The 25,350-nt window shown below is 42.4% G+C and overlaps 2 protein-coding genes across 6 annotated transcripts in view; one reads left to right on the forward strand and one right to left on the reverse strand.

The window, feature by feature from the left end:
* The window catches only part of EEA1 (early endosome antigen 1), a 77,560-nt gene extending 70,020 nt beyond the window's left edge, over positions 1–7,540 (forward strand). For 4 of the 5 annotated variants that reach the window (XM_056339761.1, XM_056339762.1, XM_056339763.1 and 1 more), the window contains one exon: positions 696–7,540. In XM_056339761.1, coding sequence (XP_056195736.1) covers positions 696–818 — 123 coding nt within the window. In that variant the 3' untranslated portion in view covers positions 819–7,540. The remainder of the gene's footprint in view (positions 1–695) is intronic. The other variant, XM_056339767.1, reaches the window with a different exon arrangement.
* Positions 7,541–10,081: 2,541 nt separating this feature from the next.
* PLEKHG7 (pleckstrin homology and RhoGEF domain containing G7) overlaps positions 10,082–25,350 on the reverse strand; it is a 28,016-nt gene continuing 12,747 nt past the window's right edge. The window contains exons 8-14 of the mRNA XM_056339839.1: positions 24,470–24,644; positions 22,405–22,516; positions 21,538–21,635; positions 18,163–18,242; positions 16,955–17,114; positions 12,984–13,081; positions 10,082–10,252 (exon numbers count right to left, since the gene is read on the reverse strand). Of these exons, the coding sequence (XP_056195814.1) occupies positions 10,145–10,252; positions 12,984–13,081; positions 16,955–17,114; positions 18,163–18,242; positions 21,538–21,635; positions 22,405–22,516; positions 24,470–24,644 (831 nt within the window). The 3' untranslated portion in view covers positions 10,082–10,144. The remainder of the gene's footprint in view (positions 10,253–12,983; positions 13,082–16,954; positions 17,115–18,162; positions 18,243–21,537; positions 21,636–22,404; positions 22,517–24,469; positions 24,645–25,350) is intronic.

Below are 25,350 nucleotides of genomic sequence, written 5' to 3' on the forward strand. Positions count from 1 at the left end.
ATTAGATATTTGTGAAAATACGAGGCATCAACATGATCTGGTGCTTTGTGACTATATATTTCTAAACACTAACTAGACATGGAACAGAAGAAACAACTGGATGTGTTTTAGGTCTGTAGTCAGACCTTCTTTGTAAAAATAGGTGTCTTCAGCTAAGATGTTAGCATCCCTCAGTTGGCAGGGTCTGCCCTTCATCCAGATTTCACACCACCATCCCTCCAACAAGTGACTTGGCAATGAAACAGATGAGGAATATTCGGGAGGTTCATTTTGCAGTGCTTCCTGACTTGGTATTAGGTGGCTCTCCCTGTCCTGCATTGTTTCAGTGATGTTCTTTGGGTAGTTGCACAAAGGCTGCTGGATGCTTTGATCAAGGATACTTCTCAATGTGAAAGCAGGTAGTTACATGTAAGAACATGTTTCATGTGACCAGAACAAGTTCAAGAGGAGGATGAACTTCAACCACTTAATTTCTGAAACTGGTATAGTTTCCCAACTCAGTGAAGTGCATCTGAGTATTTTGCTCCTATACTTTTTAGAAACAATTTAGTCCCATGGCCTTCTGTGTGCTCTGTAACTACTATTTATAATTTCAAATAACTTCTGAAACATGGGAGTTGACATGATAGTGATCTCTATTAGTTATCGATGCCTTGTCATTGATGTTCAGCATGTACGTTTCTTCTCTTTCACAGCATCACTGTAGACAGTGTGGAAATATCTTTTGTGCCGAGTGCTCAGCAAAGAATGCCTTAACTCCTTCTTCTAAGAAGCCTGTCCGAGTTTGTGATACTTGCTTTAATGACTTGCAAGGATAACTGGCCATCATGAGTGACAAAGAAATGCTACACTAAAATTTGTAATTTCTGTTGATGCACTTCATTCAGCACTCAGACTACTATTCTGTTGGACGATGATTGTAACACTTGGCAAAATTTAGTATATTTTAAAATGTTTATTGATACCAAGTAAAAACTATTGTATTTTTTGTGAGACATGGGCTCAGATCATCCATAGCTTATTGCCATTTATCCTGGAAAGAGCTTCTATGTCTAGATTAGAAATACCCAGTTATTTGTAAATAAAATTTAAACAGAGGAGTAACAATGTATTTTTTTATCTTTTATTTTTTTGTTCAAGAGAAACAGCGTTTATGTGATATTGCAGTTTATTCGTTTCCTTCAAAGAAAAAGGAAGATGCAGAAACTTGTGAGGATTTTATGTATCAAATATTGCTGTAAAAGCATAACTAATTGTTGCATTTGATTGCATATCTGATGTTCTTTATAACCCCTTGTGATTCTGTTTTCCTTCTATCTCTCTGGTTCTTGGACTTTTCTCTCTGAAGTTTGAACTCCACGGTGAGGGTAATGGCTGGACTCGACTCCAACTCAGCTCTGTTTGCCCACTTAGAACTTGTAGTATCAGCACCCAAGTCCTTATACAAATACAGCGCTTGGATACTGGAACTTCTTTACACATACTGTATTCCGTAGTTTGTGTGTGTGTGTCTGAGAGAGAGAGTGTGTGAACAGATGATGAGACGAAGTTTAGCTGGCATTGTAGGAATATTACGTGATGCACTGCACTATTCCATCTTGTATTGATTGATTTAACTTTTTCATATTTAGTTGATGGATTTTAATATCCAGGAACCTTCATATGTGGGTTTTAAGAAGCAAATCTATACTGGTAGTAGCCTGTAGTGCATCTCTCCCTCTGCCCATACCCTGGAAGTCCTGAGAGATCGTTGTGGTTCTAAGGGACATTCAGACCTTCCATGCTAGGTACCCCACTAAGAAAAAGTCTCTTTTGAGACTTCTGCAGTTTATCTGACCGTTTCTTCTGTCCTTTCCCTCAGCTTTTGGTGGAAGAAGCCAAACTGTTACACCTAACAAAGCTCAGTTTTCCATTGCTCCATCGGATCCCCATTAAATGTTATGTTAGTTACATGATTTAGTCTGCTCACCTGCCACTGGCTTAGTTATAAGCCAAAGAACTCATTTAAATAAGAGGCCAATATATATGTCTTTAGATCTTTGTTTCTATTTTTTTTTCTGTTGCAACAGAGGTTTCTTTTAGATTTCATGTGGGCTCCAAACTTCTTTTTTTTTTTTTTTACACCTGTTCATTCTTTCCTGCCTATCTGTAACTTTTCTTCCCTTTGTATCTGGTGTTTCGGAGAACTGTTAAGGTTGTTTCTTCTGAGCACGGGTTATGCCTTCCAATAGTTAGGGACTCCTTGTCTTAAAAACCCTAATAAATTCCCCACACCCCAAGCCATTCTGTGTCTTAAATTCTGTCAGCTGTTGAGAGAAAAGGACTGTGTGCTGAATTCCTCTACTTGCCCAAGTTAAAGAATGAAATTCTGTCACAATGATGGAAGCTTAGCAGGTCATTTGCTTTTATCTCTTGACAGTTCTATATGTGAATGAAGAAGAGTTTCTTTTATGAAAAATGTGTACTCCTGATTGACTCTCAAGTGAAAGAAATTCTTAAATCCCTCTACTGCAGAAGTAGTGATCTGTATGTTTCATATCCCTTCTTAGCTTACCTGTCTAGTTCTACATTTGCAGCCTTGAGGAGTCTTCCTCAAGGAGTTTTCTTAAGATTAAATTCTTATTTCCCAAAAGCCAGCTTAATTATGTAACTGGTTCTCCTCACTGTAAAAGGGTTTGGGATACAGCCGTGGTTTATATGAAATGCTGACCTGCTGTTCTGGTGCGAACTTGTGAGTTGCTTGCTCAAAAGAAACAATTGCTGCAAAGCTTCCATATAAACAGAGCCTCTGGACTCGCTGTTTCTCCTTGTCAGTGTAACTGTTGACCAGGAGTCTTTTGAGTAGAAAAATGCGAATGGAATCTCTGCCTCTGGAAATGCTGTTTTTCTGCTTACTTATTGAGAGAATCTGAAGAGTTTGCTTTTGAGCCTTTCTTTGACTGACACATGACTTGAGAAATGTGGGAAGAGTAGAGGTGTGACAGTTGTGCTCCAGCCTAGATGCACTCTGCACTGTGTGTACCGCATGAAGCCTCGTGCTGCTCTCGGGGGAAGGACAACCACATGGAGCAGAAGGGATTTTGAGAGGGGAGAGAGAAACTTCCCATGACTAAATGGATGAGGCAGAGGAAATGGAAATTTTTCAGTGTGAGTTAGGAAAAGGATTAGAAGATTCACCTGTGTTCAGGCATTTTGCTTTTGAATGGGAATATGTGGAAGCTGAGGAGAGAGGTCTGTAGGAAAGGTGAAGTGTTAGAAGCTCTAGTACGGTTGTTCTTAATTCAGCCTTTGGGGCTGCCTGTGTGTGAAGACAAGTAGAGTGACCTCACTCAGCTGGCTGCTGAATCCATGTGGTTGCCTGACCACAGATCAGAGCTTGGTCTGGTGCTCCTCAGTTTCAGGGGCAAAACCAGCTTGGTTTCTGAAGGCTGCTTTTTGCTGAGTAGTTTATATGACCAATTTTTTGAGGGGATGGAAATGCTTTTTAAATACACGTTTGTAGAAAGAAGCATTGTTAAAATCCAGAGGAACGTTGGCGGGGTAGAAGCTTTCATGCTTGAGCTTTGAGTCTGCAGCAATAGGTCAGGATTTCTACAGCTTTTCACTAGAGTAAATCTAAGGCACCACTGCTAAATCTCACACTTCTTTTGTGCTTATGATTCTTAGTGCTAGTCTGTATTTGTTCACAAGCTGGTGGTGTACTAGACCCTATAATGCTCTTGGTCTTACTGCCAGGTTGAAAGTTGTGCTCAAGCTCAGTAAAATGACCTATGGGATACGTAAGAAGGGAAACTGGAAGGTGAAAAGCTTTGTATTTATAAATCTGCTTGCAGAGTTTGACTGTTTTGATGGGCATGGTTCAGTAGGAGTGTGGGGTTTTTTTTTGCACTGCTTTAAAATACAAATAGGAAAACCTAGTAAAAAGCCTGTAACTTTCACCATTCTGAGTTAAAGCATTCCAGACAAAATAGTGAAATGCACTGATTTTTCAGACCACAAACACGGGAACAGAGGGGAAAAAAATAAAATAAAATGGCAGAAGAGACTAGAGCCTTGGAACCAGAGGATGCAAAGTGATGTGTTTTAACAGCCTCTAGCAAGAGCCAGATTGCTGTGATTCACTGAGGTGAGGCCATTATAGAGGAAGAGGTGGAAATGATGGTAAAACCGGTGCTGGAACCCATAGATGCGTGGGATCCTCAAGCTGTCTTTGACTACTAGGCATTAGCATGGCGTCAGGAGCAGGACAGTGAAGTGTGAGCTTTGGTTGTGAAACTGTCCCCTCTGCAGGATACTCCATCCATGTTCAGAATTGCTGGGGGGGCAGAATATGAGACTGGCTGAGACAAGCTACAGAGGCAATCAGAAAAGTGTAGAGGATAGTCTTATTAAGGATGGGAAGAGCTTCTTTAACTTCCTGGAGACTTCTCCTCTCTTCCCAGTCAAAGAGCCACAGTCCCATGTATTGTTGCCTCCAAAATGCCAAATTCACCGTGTCAGCAATACATACTTCATACTTTGGTTCTGCAGCCCCTCTGGAGGCAGGTAGTGTTGTAAAGGTCGGTGGCAGGCATTTGTCTTTAGCTGGCTGTACTTCCCTGTTACTTATTTCTACTCCCCGTGTATTCCTCCAGTAATCATCCCCTTTCTGCAAAGGTTGAACAAAGAGGATAAAATTAATGAGTCACAGTAGGAAAAGTTGCTGTCTGCAGTTGAAGACGCAAAAGGAATTTTCTGCTGCAGTTTCCAGCAGAGGCAGGAGGTTTAGAGGGATCTCGTTTTTCAGCCGGCTTCGCTCTCTGGCACAAGACTCTGAGGCTGTAGGTTACAGTGCGAGTTTTTTTCCTCTGTTTTTTGCAAGGTGTCAAGTAACCAAATTCCCATGGAGTGTGGAGCACTAGGTACACAAGAACAATGAATGGCTACTTTTGTTGGTTTTGGGTTGATTAGGATTATTTGTGAATCCTCACTGGAAAAGCTTTTTGAGTGAAGCCAGAAGAGATTTGGGAGGAGAAGCATGAAGTAGCGTAACCTTGCTGCGTTTTTATTACATAAGCAAGAACAGTTGAGCATCTAATGCTAGATAAGAGAAGTGATATTCCTAAAGAAAGGACCTGGAAAACTCAAGTGCATTTCTGGATTGTTAAATATCAATTAAATGCAAAGAAGGAACAAGTGCTTGTTGCATACTTAAAAAGTTTATGACTGAGTGGCAGACAGAAAACTGCAGGAGCTTAAGTTTGAACAGACTGTAAACTATGCCAAGAAGATTGATATCATGGTTTGAGTATGTTGAAACTGATAAATTACTCTTCCAAGTACTACCCCTCCCACTCTCATATTCTTGGAGGACTAGGAAACAACACTGTCATTTGCACTACGCACTTTTTGCTGTCTAACTGAATATAATCTACAGTAAGTGGAATGGCATAATTTGCATTGCATGTGTTAGCTGTAATCGATGGACTTATCTTCAGCTGGACAATGGTTTATCTTCAGCTGGACTTTTCACTGTATTACATTTGCCCCCTTGCTATGTAAGGAGAATTGCACTCATAATTCCTTTGTACCAAAAATGCGATCATCATCTGAGAGCACACATAAAAACAAAAAACATGTAGTCACGCACAGGTCATCTTTGTAGGGATTCGTTTTAAGATTATAAAATGAGAAAACGTGAATTTTATGTATTTTCAAGGGTCTTGACAGTTGTCCAATTCTTATTTTTTGAAGTCTTGATGTCAGTATCCCTTCTAGGATAAGTTTAAAATTATTGTCCAACCACAGCCTCTCCAAAAGCACTGAATGGTGTACTTTTCAAGAACAGCAATATTCAGATAGTAAAGTCCCACCACAAAAACTCAATTTGGGGTGTGGGGTTTTTTTGTTTTGTTTTACGGGGCACTGAATAAAGAGGTTTGCATCTCTAGAGAGAACATTAGATGCCGTTTAAGATCACAGTAATGAAGAGGATAGGTACTAGTTAATGTAATAAACTCTGCCTAATGTAATAAACGCTGCCTTTTGTCTGTAGCTTACCACATTCTATGCACTCACTGTGCAGCGGATACAGGAGTATCTGCTCATTGGAAGATTACTGAAGCCCTGCTAACCCTTTTGGATCAACATTACTATGAAAGTAGAAGCCTGGTAGGCATGTTTTCCAATTTTTCCTCCCCCTATGATCTAAACTAAAACCAAATTGATCTTTATTTCCTGCCTTTTTTGGGTAAAGAGGGATGGGAAAGAGTGTTCATCATTGTATGTCAACAGGCCAGTGCTGGCAGGTCCAGGCTCCTGCTGTTGGCTTTATGACAAAGTACTCCCCTGTATCACGCTAAAGCTTGATTCCTGGCACAGAAGGGATGTTTGAAAATGTCTCGCTGGGTTAGCAAATACCAGAACTTTTTATAGCAATGTGTCCAAAATGCTGCTTGTATAGGATTTGTCACTTTTGTAAGAAAAGGAAAAAAGTCACAAAAAAAAATATATCTGAAAATCCCACCATTTGATGCCGTTACATAAGATTTCATTTAAACTACCTCTCAGTGTGAAATGCAAACATTAGTTCAGTTTAATAAGGTTTACTCACTGTCACGATATGTAAAAATTAGTGAATGCCAAAACTGCTAAAGTTTATCACCAAAAAGGAAAAAAATTCAGTAGTTTGTTTTTTTTTTTTAATGTGTTTGAAAGTATCCAATAGTTTCAAGTTATGGTAAACTCTTGCAAACTCTAGCTGCTGGACAGGAAATAAATAATAACCACAAGCTTTCATAATTATGGTCTGCTGGGTAAAAACAATTTTGTATGCAGCTTTGTTGTTTGGCTGTGGATAGCCTCATTCACCATTAATTTAGTCGTCTTGTTTTTTTCTTCAGTACTTGTGATTTGAACTTGATGAATGGTATTCTGTAATGGATGTGTGCCACAAATTACATTGTCTCGTTTGCCTCTTTTCTGAATTTTGATGATCAGTTTATTATTGCAGATGTGAATACTGCTCATACAGCTTAATTTCTGTATAATTGTATAAAATTTAAATGGAAAAATTTTAAGTTCCTACACAATATTTAGAGGTAATGTATTATAATAGACTTATGTTGCAGTTTTACTTACAGAGTACTGTACTTCTTTTAAACTGGATCATACCATCTTGGTAGGTTTAGATAGTTTGGGGTTTTTTTTGGTTTTGTTTTTTTTGGTTTTTTTTTTTTTTTTTTTGCATGAGTGTGTTTTGGTTTTGTTTCTTTTTAATTGAAGTTCGATTCTTTTAAGTTCTATTTTCAGTGTTTGTATTTACTACTTGTGATCATGTAGTTGTGCCTTACATTGTGAAAGAATTTAGTCCAGTGTGCACTGTAATTCCTAAACTCTGCAATTTGGAAGGCGGCTGTGGATTTGGATGAGAAGATGACACCATGCTTCGACCGGTTCTGTATTAACTATGAAATATTATTGAAGTGTCATTTTTGTTTTCTAACCTGTTAAAGGAATGATTACTGACAATAAAAAAAATAAAGTAGCCCTTTCTAACAGACCAGTTCTGTCGTTGAAAACTACCTTGCCCCATTTCACACAGCAAAGCTACTTTGAAATGGGGGATATATCATTCTACAACTGAACTGTTGGGAAGCCACCTCTCTAAGAACAAGCTCCGGTTTCTTAGTCTTGTGGGGAGCTGCAAGAAAAGCTTTCACATTTCTGAGGTGGCAGTGATAATGACTGTTTCAAATCTGTTTTTTCACAGGTTAAATTCAGAGTAGTTTCTCCATTCCCAATACCTGCACAAGGCTGCTGCGTCTCCTGCATTCAATTAAAATCCTTCCATCACTGGCAGTGTTCAGGCAACAAATTCGGTGTAGTTGGACAGTCGGCATAACTGGAAGACTTGGAAGTAGCACTTGTTTTATTTGTTAGGCTAATGAAGGACTCGCTCGTGAGACAGAAACCTCTTTCAGGGTTGAACTGAGTTGTAGAGAGAAACCGGGTGGTGAATGTGTGTGAGATCAGTTGGGTGACAAAGCCACCGCTGACTTGTGGGAGCATTCATAAAAAGCTACGTTTAGCCATTGCAGCCGATCTTCCTAGGGGCTCAGTGTAGACCGTGGAGAAAGATGGAGAGGTCTGTCTGAAAGGCACTTCAAGCTGGGAAGTTAATTTCTGCTTCATATGCTTTCTGAGATGCCTTTCTCTCCAGACCACAGAAGAGCCTGTTGAGCTAATGTCTCACCAACGAATCTGTGTGTGAATAGTTCCTTCCCCTGGGGTGTCCTCCTTGTTGGCCCCCAGGAAATACTGAATCTCTGGGACTACTTAGTTGTCTGGTGAATGGAACAAGCCTGGCTTAAGGTCATTTTGGCAAAAAACATAGAGAGGAGTGAAACACCCCTTCCCTTCCACCAGCATGCAAAGCACAGAGCTTAGTCTTTCAGGTGTGACTTCTCTGGGCTTGAAATGTCTTTCTGTCCTACCAGCATTGGCTCCAAGAGCCTGGGGCTGGGGGTACTGAGCACAGCTGTGTATGCCAAGTTGTGGCTCAGTGTTCGCGGCTTGCGTGAGGCCCTGGAGCAGATCTCCTGTCTCCACTCTGTTCTGCTTTCCTGCCTTACACGTGCACCACGTGGCATGGAGCCTGAGTGGCTGCTCCGTTCCCAGGAAGCTGTGACAAAAGCTTGCTCACCCCAGGCACAGGGGACAGAGCAGGAATGCGTACCGCAGCAGTCTAGACTGCATCTGGAGGGTGCTCAACCACGTAAGTACATATATATATACACAGCCTCCAGACCATAGCTTGTACGTACAGGTGAACCAGCTCAAGTAGATAAAATGTACCGCCACATCTTCATGGGTGGAGCTGGGGAGGAGCTGGGTTAAGGGCAACACTTGAACTCATGACTAATTTGATTGTGGAACAGAGGCGAATGCTGGCTTCCCTGTGAATAATGTGACCGGTTGCAATGGCACTCATACATTCGTCAGCATATCCCTCATCTGTGTGACTTCTGTGCAGTTCCCCCTGAAGTAATTTCTGATACTGAGCGGTTATTCCAAAGGCTAATTTTTCTGCTGAGGGAGACTTGCTGACTGGGGACAGAAGGTGAGAGAAGTGGCACAGTCGCTTGAGGGAAGTTTCCCTGCCTCTGTTGACTGTGGCTTAATCTCAAGGGATGAGCCAAGGCTAATCTGGTGAGAGCACCCTCCCGCTGTGGTAGTAACCTGCATGGATATTGTGGCAAGCAATTTCAGAGTGTTCTACTTGTCCAGTACCTCAAAAAGAGGGAAAAATAAAGTGATTAACAGGGGCACATTTCTGCTATGTGGGCCACAGGTCTGGGATAGCAGTGAAGTACTGAATGGTTTAATGCAAAAGGAGCACTGAAGTCTGTGGAGCAAACTTGCACTCTAAAGGCTGTAATGCGTGCAAAGAATGCATAATGACAGATCTGCTGTTAATAAGGTGGTGAAAAACCTCAGGTAAAAAAAAAATCGCAATAAAGCAGGGCATCATTGCACATTTGTTCTTTCTTTTTATATATTCTGTAGCATCTGTAGTTTAACTGAATGTTAGATGTAATTACGACCTTTTCCAAAGAAACTGACATTATCTCATTTTAGAAACTAAAGGAGAGCCAACACAATACATGCTTTTACTGATCTGCCTCCACAAGCTCAATATTAATGCCAAAAAAAAATCTTGCGATATTATAGTTTAGTAAGTAGGGAGGTATAACTGTCAGGAGCTATGGCTACACAATTTTAATTTAATGACATTTATTAGTGCAGTTTGGATGGTCTTGGAATAACCCTTCTAGACTTCTCTGGTGAATGAATTCTCCTCACCAACACAGGTTTTTTCCCTCGTCCCGCTTTCTAGGAAATGACAAGCTGTATTAAAACTTCCTGGGATGGCAAGAGCCTTCTCCTAGCTGAAGCAAAGGAGCGTCTTAAGAGTGATAGATATGTTGCATGGCTCCTTTCCCCCTTCCGGTTTATTCCTGCATCCTGTGGTCAGAACTCCTTGACAGAGTCTAGTCAAGTCAGAAATCTGTTAGCTTCAGAAACTTAAGGCATGCTGGAAGCAATAACTGTGTTATCACCACAACAGTCTTCCATTGGCTCTGTTCGTGCTGTGCTGACGTTATTAAATTTCAGAGGATTCAGCTGGGAAGCAGAAAGTAGTGCTTTTCTTGGTTTCATGTTGCGTGGTGTAATTGGAGATTGCCGTTTCTATCTTTGACATCCATTTTTTCTGTAACAGGAAAAAATAATTTGTAAACCAAGACAATCTTAATAAAGTTCCAGTAATTCTGGTGCATAACCACCCAGAGTTTTTGTGTTTTATTTAGCCTTTCTTCAGGCTCATGCTCATAATTCCTGAAGTGAACATGAATTATGCCAGAACTGAGACTCCAAGTTTGTCAGGCCACTACATGCCGCTGGAGTCTGTGTCTGGGGTCAGGGATTTCCAGCGAGGGTTTCCTTTTTGGTTGGAAGGTAGGATTTTAACGCTCTGTTTGCTTGTAATGGTAATGTTTGCTGCAGGCTGTTTCACCGTTTTTGTGTAATATAGTTTAATGCTGTCCCTTCAGTTTGGGCTATCTGTTCTTCTGAATAAAGACAGCCCCAGTGCTATAAGCATCACAAGTTCTGTCCCCCTCCGAGATGTGTCAAGTGCTGCCATATGAATTTCAGTTTCTAGCATCGTGCTGACAGCATTCGGCTCTGTATCTGCTGTCATCCAGGTACGATGGCAGGGGGTGATGACTGGAGAGATGGATTTAAAACACGTAACTTCCTTCTCTCTGTGCTAGTCCAGATGGTCTGGGTCGCAGAAGCTGAGTTGTCTCTGAATTGCTATGATTAGACATTACAAATTAGTTGGCAGCAATATGAGCTTAAGGTCTAGCTGTGCTTCTCCCACCCCAGGGTTTTTATTTTGCCTAGTCAGGAGCTGCTTTCCCTGCTGTAGCGCATGTAGACACTATGCTTTGGTGCAAAGAGTAGAAACCCATGAGAAGGGTTTCTGTTCTTCGTGCTATGCTAACATTCATCAACCTTGTAATTGACCCATCTGGTTGTTTCTTGTATGTATTTACAACCTGAATGAGTTAAAAATATTGCTTTGAAAAATAGAAAGCTGGAGAAAGAAATGGGATGACCTACAGGTCTAAGGAGTCAGCAGAGGACGTGGGAAGAGCCTGCATGTGTCAGGCAGAGCACAGAGCCTGGCTTTGGCACGGCGTGGTGGCTTTGGCACCGGGCAGTTGCTCTGGCCCCTCTGGAGCTGCTGGCGGAGGAGGGTCTGATGCACAGTGTGGTGATGGTGGTGGTGGTGAACAGGGGTTTGCCAGGCAGTAGTGGACATGTAGGAGTCAGGATTTAAACTGTGGAGCTTGTCAAGGCTCGGGGGAGGAGATGGGGGCACCGAGGGAAGAGAACAGAGGGCAGGGCAGTCTGTGGGTGGGATGAGCAGCAGCGGTGTATTTCAGGTCTGTGTTTTCACGTGTCTGCTGAGTATTGGGTTTCTGAGAGAGAGGTGAGAGTGGGGCAGGGGAATCACTGCATCTACGCTCAGCGCATTCCGTGCGCTGCCCGTGCGGCCGGCACAGCCCAGCATGGCGGTGGGAGGCAGGTGGGCAGGGTCAGCCTGGGCCTCGCCAGGGAGCACAGGGAGGCGCTTCACAAAAATCAGGAGATCTAAGGGGCAGCTTGCAACGTAACAGCCCTCTGTGTGGGACGAGTCAGTGGGAATATGACACGTATGACTTCATGCAGTTTACTTGTCTTCCTCTTGATGAAGCTTAGCTAGCTTGAGGCCCTGCTCTGATGGTCCTCACCGGTATCAATCCTACCCAGCTCAGCTTCCTTTCTGCCTTGCAGAATAACGTCAGCTAAACCCATGGGCTTGGCTTGGCTTGGAAAGTTTATTAAAAAAAATATATTGACCACGCTCAGTTTGGGTTTCTTGGGGGGCTGAAATAAGGTAGCTCATTTGACCAGTGCTGGCCTGTCTACCTTTCCCAGGGCTCGGAGAGCCCAAGGTCAACAAAATGTGGTAATGCCACCACATCCAAGTGGAAAGAACCTTTCACTGCAGGGTTTTCTCCTTTGATGAACTGGGCTTCGGAGACATTAGGAAGATGGGAGCCACGTGGTCTGAAGGCAGCTTTGAAAGAGAACAGTAATATTTCAGTAACAGGAGAAGGTAGTGACTTCTTGGGTAGACACCTATAGTAGATACCTATTCCAAGTGACTTGGAAATGGAAAGAATTCACTCATTGCTTTTCCCTGAGTAAGTCTATCTGCTGCAATTTACTTTTAAGAATTAGTATGAGTAGTAGTCAAATTTCTGTGTATTAGGTATTACAGAATGAAATTCAACTTACAGGAGAAAAAAAAAACACTTCTGTGAAGTGCCTACCACACTTTCAGATGTTATATACAGCGTTGTTACTAGAAATGTGATGTAGTGTGAAAATGAGGGGTACATTTATGTTACAGTGGAATTAATCATGCCATCTGTTCCATCTGAAATTGCAAGAAGTGTCATGCATAGACGAGCATGATACAGTTTTCTGATCTGAGTACTTCTGCATATGAGTTGTGGGTGGGGGGGCTGTTTTGATGTTGACTTCTCTGGAGGGGCTGACTGTCTTCGTTTCTGTGACACAGGAAATGGCATATTTTTTTTTTAGCAATCAGAAATTATAATGTTTTTCAACAAGAATATGACCTGCTATCAACCCTGATATAAAATTGGTACATGTTCAACGGCAAAAATTCCGTAACAAATGTGTGAGCCAGAGCACTGGAGTGTTATTTTGTTTTGGTTTGGTTTTGGTCAAATGTCACAGCTGTAATAGATTCTTATCACAGCCACTTTTAGGCTGCGATCCTCCTTTAGAGAAAATGTAATTGTGTAATTACAGAAGAAAAAAAAGTGTTCTACTTACAGAAGAAAAAGAAGTATGCTACTTACCTTGGCAGTCTCTGTCTGAGCTTGCAGCAAGAAGACTGCTATGCACTGACGATACCTGTTTTCGTGCTGTGTTAGGAAAGCATTTCGCAGGCTGAAGACTGCAGAAAAATATAAAGTGATATAAATTCCCTCATGCAGCTGTCAGTCCTATTTTATATCACATTTTCCGATTATGATTGAAGAAATGATATATGTAATCATCTTTTCTGATTCTTAACGTAGTAATGCACCCTATTAGTGCATTTTTTTATATATATAGTTAGTTAGTTTTTTGTTCTGTGGGAAGCTTTGTTATTTCAGAAAGTCAGTTCTGCTTGCATTTGTTTTATTTTTCATTACTTTACCATTGTGTAGCTAAGGTGCTTTTGAGTCTAGCTGAGGATCATTAAGAGAAGTTCCCATTCAAAGTGGACTAAATCGTAACTGAAGTTAGAGAAAAACAAATACAAAAAATTAAAGAGGAATGGCCCATTTTTATTTTATTTCAAACAGGTCCAAACGATGGCTGCCACGTAGGGAAGTGGCTGCACTCAGGGTGATGGTGTGTTTGGGTTCTCCCTGGGGAGCATGCATGAGCCAGTGCTGCAGCCTGGGGTGCCCTCCGGCAGCTGCCAGCAGCAATGTCTTGCAGGGCCAGGCATGCTGCCAGCAGCACCGGTTCCTGCCAGACCTCTGCAGGAGAAGTTAACGGGTGACAGCAGTATCTCCTGAGTCCTGCAGGTGACTGAGCATCATCTAGCAGGTCTCCTGGCAAAGGGACAAATCAGCACCAACGTCTCATGCCCGGAGTGAAAGGGTGCCTTAAGCCTGCTACAGAGCAAGCTTGGGGGAAGAGGAGGGGAGAGCATCTTCAGGTAGCCAAAATCTCACGGCAGCCAGCAGGCGTGCTTTGGGTAGGCTGGTAGTAGCATGGAGGGGGGCACAGCAACCTGTTACAATACACTGGGTTCACTTGACACTGGTTTTTTTAGCTGGAGTTGGTGTTGCTGTTAATAAAGCAATGGTGAAAAAGGTGTGGGATTGCCTCCCTGTGAGCAGTGGCCCCAAGCAGAGCCCTGCCTCCGAACCCACACAGCCCAAGGAGAGAGTAGATTTCAAGCTGCCAAGGCAAGGCAGCATTTTTCTGAGTCTGCTACAGTTGACATAACGTTTTGAACTTATCCAGTTCATACAGTTTGTTCTGAAGCTTTGTATTATGTAGAATACCTTGCTGCTGGGTAACGCTTCTTGTCCAAGCATTTCCAAGTGCTCTACAGTCAGACTTCAAAATGTTTCTGGAAGATAAAGTGTCCTATAATCCAAGTTTTATAGAAGAAAGTGGAGCATGGACTGGTTAAATTACTGCAGCAAATCAGTTAGCAGCAGCAATTCGTAGTGGCAGAGGGGGTATGTTTCAGAACTCATGCCTTCCGTCTGTCTGTGGTCAATAGGAAATAGAACTTTACAGTTCTAAAACTGAATTTTCTGGGCAACGCTTGGCACCAGGCTCTCAGTGATGTTTTCTAAAAAAAAAATTTGTGGCTGTAAAATTGTCAGTCTTCGATATAGCATTGTACCAGTGGATCTGGCCCCTTCAAACTTAGTGTAAAGGATTATTAGTGGAGCAATAATAAGTAATTGCAAAGATCAAATCCAGAGCAGAATGTTAAAAGGAAAGAGATTTCCTAATTAGAAAGTACATTGCTGCTTACAATCTTCAGAGATGGGTTCCTACTATTTACGCTTACATGTAAAGTTATATCTCTTGTACCTGGTCCTGGCATTTGCAGGTAGTTCTGCTCTTAGGGTAGCTTCTCCATGTTATGAGCACACCATTATATCTCTTACCCCTTCACTGACACGTAGCAGGCTTTGGGCTAGAATTATCCTGCATAATGATCAGCCTCCTGCCAAAAGAGTATTTCTATATTGCAATATATATGTATTTCTAGTTCTTATATTGAGGTACATTTCAAAGTGAGATCAACCCTCAGCAAGATAATGGATACAAAGGTACTTGTTAGATCAAAAATCAGGGTTTCATTTTTTATTAACATGATGGATCATTACAAATCACATGCTGCCCTTTCTGAGAACATGCTAACTAATCTTTTACTGCCACCTGTAGTAAAAATCTCGAGACTCCAAATAAATTGCCAGCATTCCTCAAGGTCACATATTCCTGACAATAATTGTTTGGGTTTTTTTTTCCTGCAAAGGGACATTTCCTAATGACACTGGAAATTTTGCTTGTCATTTTACACAAAATGGTGGAAACTGCAAGCTCCCTATAGTTATTTTTCTCACTATTTTTACTGTATCCCATTCCAAGGGTTCCTGTATTGGGATGGGGCTTCCAAGGTGTTACAAGACTACAGTAAGTAATGGAGACTGCTGTGGCTACAGCTGTTATAAAGCTGCTAGAAATATATTCAAGAGAAGTCAGGCAATGAGGTCCAGAGTGCAGGGAAAGGCCATAACCAGCATCCAGAGCCTGGGCTGGGATGCAGCAGGTAACTGTCTGTTTTGCTGGTTGCATCTGGATCACGGGCATAATAGGACCCTGGTTAGAAATCTCTGAATGTAGGAAATGGTGGCTTGGGAAAAAAAATCCCAAAATCTTATTCCCATTTCCATTGTGGATGTTTTTGCCCAGTCTTGTGTGTGCAAATCAGAAGGTGGCTGCACCACCCCCTCCAGCACCCAGAAGCTGTCAACCTTGCATCTAGTCTGGGCTTAGGCAGAAACATGGTGCTGCCCTCCCCTTCACCCGCAGGTGGGTGGCAGAGGCTGCGTTTCCTTCATTTCTGCTGGGTTGGTAGGGAGACTCGTGAGGCAGACAGACAGCACTTGGAGGATATTTAAAACAACGTTATTCTTCTCTGTGCTCATCTCTTTACCTCATCTTTAGTCATTTGCCTTTTACTGCCTACCTGTATTTCCTATCAACATTGATGCTGAATGCTAATTACTCTAGGTGAATGTTTTTCAAAGTTTCCATAAATTTTATGGGCTCTAGATTTATTTTCCGTATCTATTGATTTCCTACAGAGCAGTCTAGCTCCCTGAGCGTTTTCTCCCAGTCTTTAGGAGCAGGATGGCTCGCAGGCCCTGGAGCCCACGGATTTGTATTTCTCTTATTTCTCTTTGGTACAGGAGACTTCTGGAACCTAGGCAGTGCTAGACTGAGGTGTGAGCGAGCCTGCATGAGTGGCTCAGACTGAGGGAAGACCTGGTTTTCCTGCCTGCTCCCTCACCCAAGCTCTGATCTGGTGACTCCAGGGATGTTGTTTTGGCAGGGTAAGGCTGGTCACCCTCTGTGTGAAGGTCAGTCCTCCCCGGCTCCTTACCTAAGGGTTAGGCAGTTATTGGATGCGGTTTCCCCTGGCGATGCATTTGGATGTCTGCAAGCAAGGAAGCATTGACATACGGTGGGTGATTTCCACCTTCTTGAAGAACTGGTGGGGAGGTGAGTAAGAGCAGCGGCTGGAGGTAAATCTCCTCTCCAGCCTCCTTGAGAATTGCTGCTGTGCATGTGCTAGGACGCTCAGGAGAGCGGGGCAGTGGGGTGTGGGGCAGTGGGACAACCGAAAAAAATTCTGCATAACTAGCATGGAATTGGAAATGCACTTGGGAAAGTGGCCAGGGGTTTGACAGGGTTTGTTAGGACACTTGGGGCAAGGAAATACTTGGCTTGTGAGAAAGAAGTCATTGGAGTCTTGATGCCTTCTCTGGGTGAAAGGATAATATCTGACAGTGGCTAGTGTGTACTTGAAACACCCTTTTAGAGGCAGGGAGATGTGGGGTGTAATGTCTGAGTTAGTAGCTTGTGCCTCTCATGTGAAGTCAAACAGTGCTGAGGCACCGGTGTTTGCACTCCAGGCGTCTGGGGGTGGTTTGCTGGGCAAACAGCTTCTTATCCTTACACTGCCACATACACAGTGCATTGAGGTGGTATTTATGGAGACATTCAAATGCACGCAGGCACATACCTGTGATGTGGATGGGGTCAATGTTTTTCAGTATCAGTCTGTCTAGTGGGATAGGCTGGTCTAGGACTGTGCAAAATCCACCCTCTCTTATGAAGGACTGCAGCTCAGGAGTGAGGGAAGGACAGACAGGGATAAAGCTGGTTTCTGAGCCCCCATATTTCTGGGAATAGAAAATGAAGTTGGTTAGCTTGTTATCTGCCATCTGCTCATGAAGTGTAGGCACTGAACAGTCCTAAATTATGTGCTTTCTCTTATCAAACTTACTTAGTTTATTCACCTGAGGAACCTCAGAAAACCTCATCGGTACCTGGGGCTCTCCTGCAAGGTCACACCTTATACTGAAAAGCCACAGTAGAAACACAATACAAGTGCACAAGCGGAAAACAGACAGCCTGAGGTGTTCAAAAGTCTACACCCCCCCCCCCCCCCCCCCCCCCCCTTATTTTAGTAGCAGGACTTTTTCTTCAGTCTTTGGATGTGTGTTTCCCCATCTCCCCTTTCCTACATGCAGAACACAGAATTGCTGGAGCTCCAGATGAGTTGCGGCCCTTCACAGAAGGTTCTTCAGCACATGTATGTGAGGCAACCCCCAAAGGGACTTGCCTGTGGGCACCAGGTCCCTTGAATTCCTGCTCCCTTCACCCCCCTGCATTGCTAAGGGATGGTGCTGCTGGTCTAGAACCTCTCACTGCATGCCTTCTCCATCTCCTACAAAGGTAGAACATCCACTTCTTTAAAAAAAAAAAAACACCAAGAAGTCTTTAAATAAGACACAAACTTCTTGAGATTTAGCACAGGTCCACTTAGCCTTAACTTGCATCAGCTACATAAACTTAATTAGCTAGATACACACCTACACTGAAGCTTTAGGAATTTCAGGTCATCCAGTGCATTAGAAAACTTCTTATGTTCTTGGAACTTTTCTGAGCTTTAGGAATCCAGCACATCAGAACAACACCAGGAAAATATATGGTCTTACAATGTGAATTATACTGTTATAGTGTTCCTATAACACTGCTGAGCCTAGAAGCTGGGTTTTGAATCAGTGTTACGGTTTGCTATTAGCATAAGAAAGTATCACCCAACCTTCATGCCAATTTGTCATCTTGTATTTTTATCATTAGACCAGTCTTCCAAAGTACGATCAAAATATTTACCAACTAAAAAACATAACAACTGCAACCATGTATATCTCTATCCATTATTACCTTTTTGTTACGTTTAATTTTGGTAATTAATAGGAAATCATTGAACAAGAAGAGGTAGACATCAAGGAGTCTTGTGCTTTCTGAGGAGGAAAACAAAAAAAAAGTCAATTTTATGGTGTGATTATTTTAAGGAATTGCTACTTCTAAGATAAGGCACATCCATGAATTACTGTATCTTAGAAAATACTTTTAACAAAGCAGCATTGTTTCCAATGTAGTACACAACTACTCATCCCCTAGTCTGAACTCTCAAATGCAACACTTAAAAAATTGTGTCTCTCGTTGGCTACTAATACTTGTACCCTGTAGCAGCTATCTCATCACGAAAAAGCAACTAATTGCCTGCCAGGAAAAAGTGACCTGGATCACCTGGAGTACCTAAAAATACAATAATCAACATGCTATAAATTTGCAAATCCTAACTGGTGAACAGTGAACCTTCTGAAAATCGCAGAGATAAAGAAGTAGGGAAGTGCCAACTTTTCCTGGTGCCTTTAAATACTGGTATGCTGCCCTCTTCACAGACTTACAAAGTTAATGAAATATTAATTGGTAACATCACAAAAGCCTGTCAAAAGCTACACAAAACAGTGTTGGCTTATCTTTTCTTCCTAGCTTAGAGGTCATGGGGATGTGAGGAATATAACAACTGTAAGAATGCTTCAAAGTCTTTCAGGTTGATCTCCAAACCGTGTTGAGAACTCAGGTATTATTATAATAATAATAGGGAGAAATTTAACAAAAACAAGAATATTTTTTAAAGCAACTTCCTGCAGGAAACCTGGACTCTATTGGATTTGCAGAGTTTGGTTCTTTGACCTCTTTATGGCTCCTTCTATCCCTTCCCATTAATCTGTCTTTCATTCTCCTTTTTGGTCCCAACTTGCTTTCCTATTTAATTTCCAGAATCACCTCCTTTCTCTGATGCAGGCTTCATAATTTTTCCTCCAGCTACTCTGTACCAATAGGACATCTCTGGGCATGGAAAGTAGGTATGAAATGCCCAGCTACTTTTCATAGCAGATGGGATTGGTCAGAACTATTGTTTCCAGGCAATCTTGCAGGATCCTAAACACTTTCTTGGGTGTTTGGTTCTGAAAGGTTTGGTTTGAAAACTTGTGTTATTAATGTTGCACAAAACATCGGTAACTACTGAAAATTAAAATTCTGTCGATCTGCACAAAGAATAAAGAAACAACCATTGAGGACCTTCTTATGTGCCAGAAGACCACAAACAAGCAAGTTAATGTGTATTAGACATCTTATAAAGACTACCTTTCTATAAGTTTTTATGAAGTCAAAAACTTCATAGAGGGTTTTCCACAGCATCTCTTGTACAGCAGTAGGCTTTTGTGGGTGTTATAGAGGAAAGAATTATTTGTTGTAAATCCTGTCTACTGCTGTGGACAAACCTTTCTGTTTCTTTGATATATACCATGTTTACAGAGTCATTGAACAGTATCAATTGGAAGGAACCTCTGGAGGTCTCTGGTCCAACCAATCCATCACTCCAAGCGGGCCAAACTAGAGCAGGTTGTTCAGTCAAGTTTTGAATATATCCAAGAAAGGAGACTCTGCAGCCTCTTTGGTCCCCTGTACCAATATTTGACCACCCTAATTGTTAGCAAGTTTTTCCAAATGCCTAATGGGGGAATACCCTGTGCTGGAATTTGCATTGTTATGTCTCATCCTTTCTCTGTACAACTCCAAGATACCTTTAGCTCCATCTGCCTTAAACCAGCCATTAGACAGTTGAGGGCAACAGTAATTCCTTCCCCGAGTCTTCTCTTCCTACATCTGAACAAACCCTCTTCTTTCAGATGCTCATTCTCAATTACAGGTTTACAAAAAAAAAAATGCAACTGTGGTCTTGGCGATCTCAGTTTCATTCAAACAAGAATCAACACCAAATCTGTGAGTCTGTTCACAGCAGTGACTTTAGGACATGCTTCTTTCTGTTGTGTAGGATTATATTTGATTTTTGATTCCCTTTTTGTCTCGAAAGATATTTCATTCAGACAAGTGGCCAAATGTCAGGCTCTCTTATATTGCAGATTGCAGGCATCCAGCTGTCTTGGTGGGTAAAGAGCTGTGCTCATACCTCCTTCTCCATTTTCTAATTATGTGTTGCAGAAAGAAGTATCAGGTGATGGCCACCATTACCTCCTGCATTGGTGGCTGATGTCTCATCAAGAGAGCAACCAGTGCAGAAGGAAGCACTAGCAGGAGAGGACTCAGTGGCTTTCCTTCTCCTCTGCCCGCCATCACCTAAACACCAACAGCAATCTTTTCTTCTGCTCTCTGTGTCCCTGATGTGCCTTCTCCTTTGCTACCATAATTCTTCTCATGTGGAAAGGAAAACAAAACCACCGAAAAACGGACCATATCCCTTTTGCTACTCCCTTTATAACAGTTATAATGGTGTTGGGAGACAGAAAGTGTTGCATGCTCATTGTCTTCACCTCTGCTCCTGAGGAGGTGGTGAAGGACATGTAAGACATGGGCTGTGCTCATTTCTGTCAAACCATTTTACAGCCCTGCAGCCACCGTGGCATGTGGCTTCCAGCATCCTTTCAGATGGTGGCCTTCTCCAAACTGCCCAGGCTCTGCTTCCTGCTCATGCAAGGAGCAAATCCTCCTCTCCTGTACAGGTAGAGATTTTGCAGCAGCTCCCCAGCAAGCAACCTGTACCCTGCTACAAAATGATGCCTGTGTGCCTGGAGACGTGAGTCTCCACTCTGCCAGGGTGACAGACAGCTGGGAGCAGCGTTGTAAAAAGAAATCAACATGCTCACGTGGGACCGCTGTGCTATCTGTGGAGTTAATGGCATGTTGTGTGAGTGCGCTGTTCATAAAAGGGAAGCCACCTGGTAGGATAACACCTTCTTGTTCCAAGGTATCCATCAAAACAGCAGTCTTAGCAAACATGATGTATGAAATAAAAATAGGAAAAACCTCTGGACTTTTCAGTAATTTTCAATGAAACACATAGTGAATGTAGTGCCAGAGGGGTGAGGTGTGTTGATATTGGTTCCTGGGCACATGGGGCACCTTGTGTAGGAAAGTCTAAACTTACTGTTTTCCTATGGCCACCTTGAATGTGACAGTAAAATGCGCCCTTTGAGTGGCAGGTGTTGGCCAGCCATGCTGACTTCTTCAGCACCTGGCAGACTGAATACCCACATGTGACAATAAACAATCATTCATATTACTCATCCTTTTGGCTGTTTCTCAGGCTGCCTGACAAGCTGTACATTTGCTTTTTCTTTCCCGCACCTGCCTAAAGACTGCTGCAGAGGTTCATTCTGGACCTGCCATAACAAAATATGGTTTTGTTAATCTAACTCCTGATACCAGGACATTTAGGGACATTACCTGCTAATGTTAGCCTCCCTTCATGAAGGAGAAGTCTGTTCACTGAAGACAGAACGTTTTCACTGCTGTTTTCTCTTAAGCTTTGCTTCAAACACTTGACCCAAAAGAGAGAGAGAGAGAGAGAAAATGGGGAATCTTGTGTATCTGATGATGAACTGGGAGTTAAACAAACTGAGCATGTGTGCTCTTATCTCAGGCTAAATACATCACACAGCTAACAACAGCAGGGTTGTTTCTTTAGCAGTTCCCTTGCTTAAATGTGTTTACACTTTTGAAATGTTAGGTTGGGTTGGTTTTTTTTCAGAGTGAGTTTAATGGTTTTTGCAACCCTGCACATGAACAGGCATAATCTTTGAGGTGAGACCCACTTGGTGATGTTACCATAATGCTGCTTAAAGTCTGTCTGTTTGGGTAAGGGGGTAAGCACAGCAGAAAGGTGCACCTGTTCCTAGGTATGCTGTGTAGTTTTTTGTAATGCTATTTAAACAGAAATTTCTTTGGCTCAGCTAGAGGAGTGAAAGAGGGAAATAATTTTACTTCATATCCTTATAAAAAAGGTAGTAATACTTACATCTATCCCATTTAATTCTGCCCCCTAAAAGCAAACACTGGAGAGTCCTCCTGGATCACACAATCTTACTCTCTCGGATGTTAGCTGAGAGCAGCCCATCCAAGGCACTGTGCACAGCCTGCATGTTCAGCTACAGTGTTTGCAGTGCTCGGGCTGCAGCTGCTCCTCTTAGAGCAGAGCCATCCCCAGTAACTAGAATATAGACAACCAGCCAATTTGAGACCATGCTATAAAAATAGATAGGAAACTAAACCTTCCTCAAGGAAAAATGCCCTTTAAAAAACTGCTTACCTCTGGGACAAAAAAATCTCTTGTCACGATCCCAGATCAGAGGCCAAATTATGATCTCTTGCAGCTGCCTGAACTTCTGAAAGTTGTCCAACCACTTGACTTTACCTTCCAGATCCCCTGAAATATGTGAAACATCAGTTACTGCCAAGGCTGGCAAAAATCCTCTTTCTAGAAGATGCTGAATACTGATTTTATCTAGTGGAAGCCAAAGCGCCCCACATGTGAAGCTCCAGATGAAACCTTGGCCTCATTGTAAAAACTGCCTGAACTTTTCTTAGGTCAGCAGAGCCAGCATTTCAAACCATGCATTCAAACATGCTTAAGTTCACTGCTAAATGAAAAAGGTTGTATTTACTAATCTGACTGGGGAACAGGAGGCATCATATTAAACTCAGTTAAACTGTAATCTTTAAAAGTCCTTTAAAAAAAATCCTGCCTTTCTAAACTGTTTGGGGTAATGAGAGAAAAACAGTTTTCATTATATACAGCCTGATCAAAAGACTTCAAATTAATGAGAATTAATTTCAAGGGAAGTGGTGCCAGAAGTGACTGAAGTATTTAACTGGGAAGGGAGCACCTCAAATTGCGAAAAATGGGGACTAAGTCTTTGCCGATTCAGGGCCACTATAGGCAAAACTTTAACATGCAACTTTATTTCCAAGATTTGAGTGATATTGCAGATAATGGTTTCAGACACACGCACCCATCCCCCAGAAGAGGGGGGGGGGGAATGGCTGCAACTCTTCCTTCTGTCAGTGATTCACTGATCAAAAAATGAAGGCAGGTCTTTGTCAGGTGTCTGTGAATAAACACGGGTGACCCCTCTATCTTTGGTTTTCTTGGCCCAGAGGTATCTAAACTCTGGAAGGACTTATTTGTTTGCCAGTAATATTCCCCAGATATCCCGTGGTCTTTGGGGCCATACCTAAAACTGCTGTCCTCTCAGCAGAATTCTCCAGACTAGTGACAAAACCGTATTATTTTCCTACAGGAGCTGCTCTGTGCTGAAAGGTATGCTCCTTGTGTGGCCATTAGGCTAGACTCCTCATAAGGCTTGGCACGAAGAGAAAGAAGCAGAGTCCCTCTTTTAGGTAGTAATTCTGTCATTGGAGTATTTACCCAAGAAGAAGGAGCCCCAGATTTGTCTGTCTCTGCAAGACATTAACTCTTTTTCTGCCTCATCTCCCAAGAAGATGTTCAAGCCTTCAGCCTCCAGGATGGGGAAAGGGATGGCAGCAGAGAGTGAGCCACCAAGCTGTGTGGGTCAAGGCCCTGGTGTGCTGCTGGTGAGGATGAAGCACTGCCTGGGACCTCTCCCTGCCAAGACTGGCAGGATAAGTGTTTTGCTGAGGCACTGTCTTGTCTTTGATTTCAGTGGCGGCTGCATGAGGCCTTTGGGGAATAAACTTATCTGCTGACGTACTATATTACCATAAGACACTTACAGAGATCCATTTATAGCTTCCTGAACAAGACTGAATTAATAAATTATTTAAAAATAATAAATTATTTACTTAAAACAAAATGCAGGAAAAAATCCTAAGAATAGTCCTGCACCAACCCCCCTTTTTCCCCCACAATAGCTAAAGAAAATCTGTAGCTGAGATAGCTCTTCAGTATGTTATATGGTAGGACCCTGTCATTTAGTGAAAGGTCATGGACGTAATATTCCCCTTGTGATTTTATCCTCTTAAGGATTAGTCCCAACAAATCCTCCCTAGACATAAATTCAAGTCAAAGATTTCTTTGTTTGAGTTCTTGATTTGTTCCAATTTGTGATCTGCTCTTAATTGTTTGCATGTCATGGCAGATGATTCTGAGCAAACACAAATGACTCACTGATTTGGGAGTCCTGTGACCTCGCTCAGAGAGACTTTGACAGCATAAGAGTGGCACCAATCATTTTCTACAGAATGAGGAAGGGCTCAGGATTGCTGAAAGACATGCATGTCCTCATTGCATCTCCGCAGGGAGACCTGACCAATTCACACTGAAAGAGACGTGCACAGAAAGGCCACATAACTTGCTAATTGTTAATTGCACACTTGACATTTAACCTTAGCAACTTACGTATTGACTTTTCCACCTTCTCTTTAAGTGACTGGATAAAGCCTTTCTCTGTTTCGTCAGTGCACCTTCTCCAGATGTTGTTAAGGAGGAGGGGGTAGCGCATCAGTCGATGCAAAGGAGCAACCAGCAGCTCTGGCAGATGCAGCCTCTTGCACTGTTCATTTTGTTCACACCACTGCTAAAGACAAGGAAAACCTCAGCTTGCTCCCTGGCAGGGAGGTAGCAAACAGTTTTCTGCATCTTCAGCTGACTGTAACGAGGCAGGGACTGATCAAGGATGAACTTCTCATACAGTGACAGCAGGGGCAGCTAAAGGCTCTTGTGGTTGAACCTAGCAGGTAGCTAAACACCACACAGCCGCTTGCTCACTGCCCCCTCACCCAGTGGGATGGAGGAAAAGAATTACAAATAAAAAAGTAAAATTCATGGGCTGAGACAAAGACAGTTTAATACAAGAGAAACAGAAGGGATAATAATACTAATAATAGTAATAATATAATTAGAATACATAAACCAAACGATGCACAATGCAATTGCTTACTGCCTGATGCCTAGCCAGTTCCTGAGCAGCTGCCCCCAGCCAGCTTTCCCCCCAGTTTATACACCAAGTATGGCATCATATGGTATGGCTGGTTTGGATCAGCTGTCCTGGCTGTGTCTTCTCCCAGCCTCTTGTGCCCCCCAGCCTACTCACTGGTGGGGTGAAGTGGTGTAAGAAGCTGAAAAATCCTTGACTTAGTGTAAACACTGCTTAGCAGCAGCTAATACATCAGTGGATTATCAGGAATATTCTCATCCTAAACCCAAAACAGAACACTTATTCAGCTACGAGGAAGAAAATTAAGTCTCTAAGCCCAAATCAGGGCAGCTCTCTACAGGGG

Source organism: Falco biarmicus, chromosome 5 (genome assembly GCF_023638135.1).
Source record: "Falco biarmicus isolate bFalBia1 chromosome 5, bFalBia1.pri, whole genome shotgun sequence".
NCBI lineage: Eukaryota > Metazoa > Chordata > Aves > Falconiformes > Falconidae > Falco > Falco biarmicus.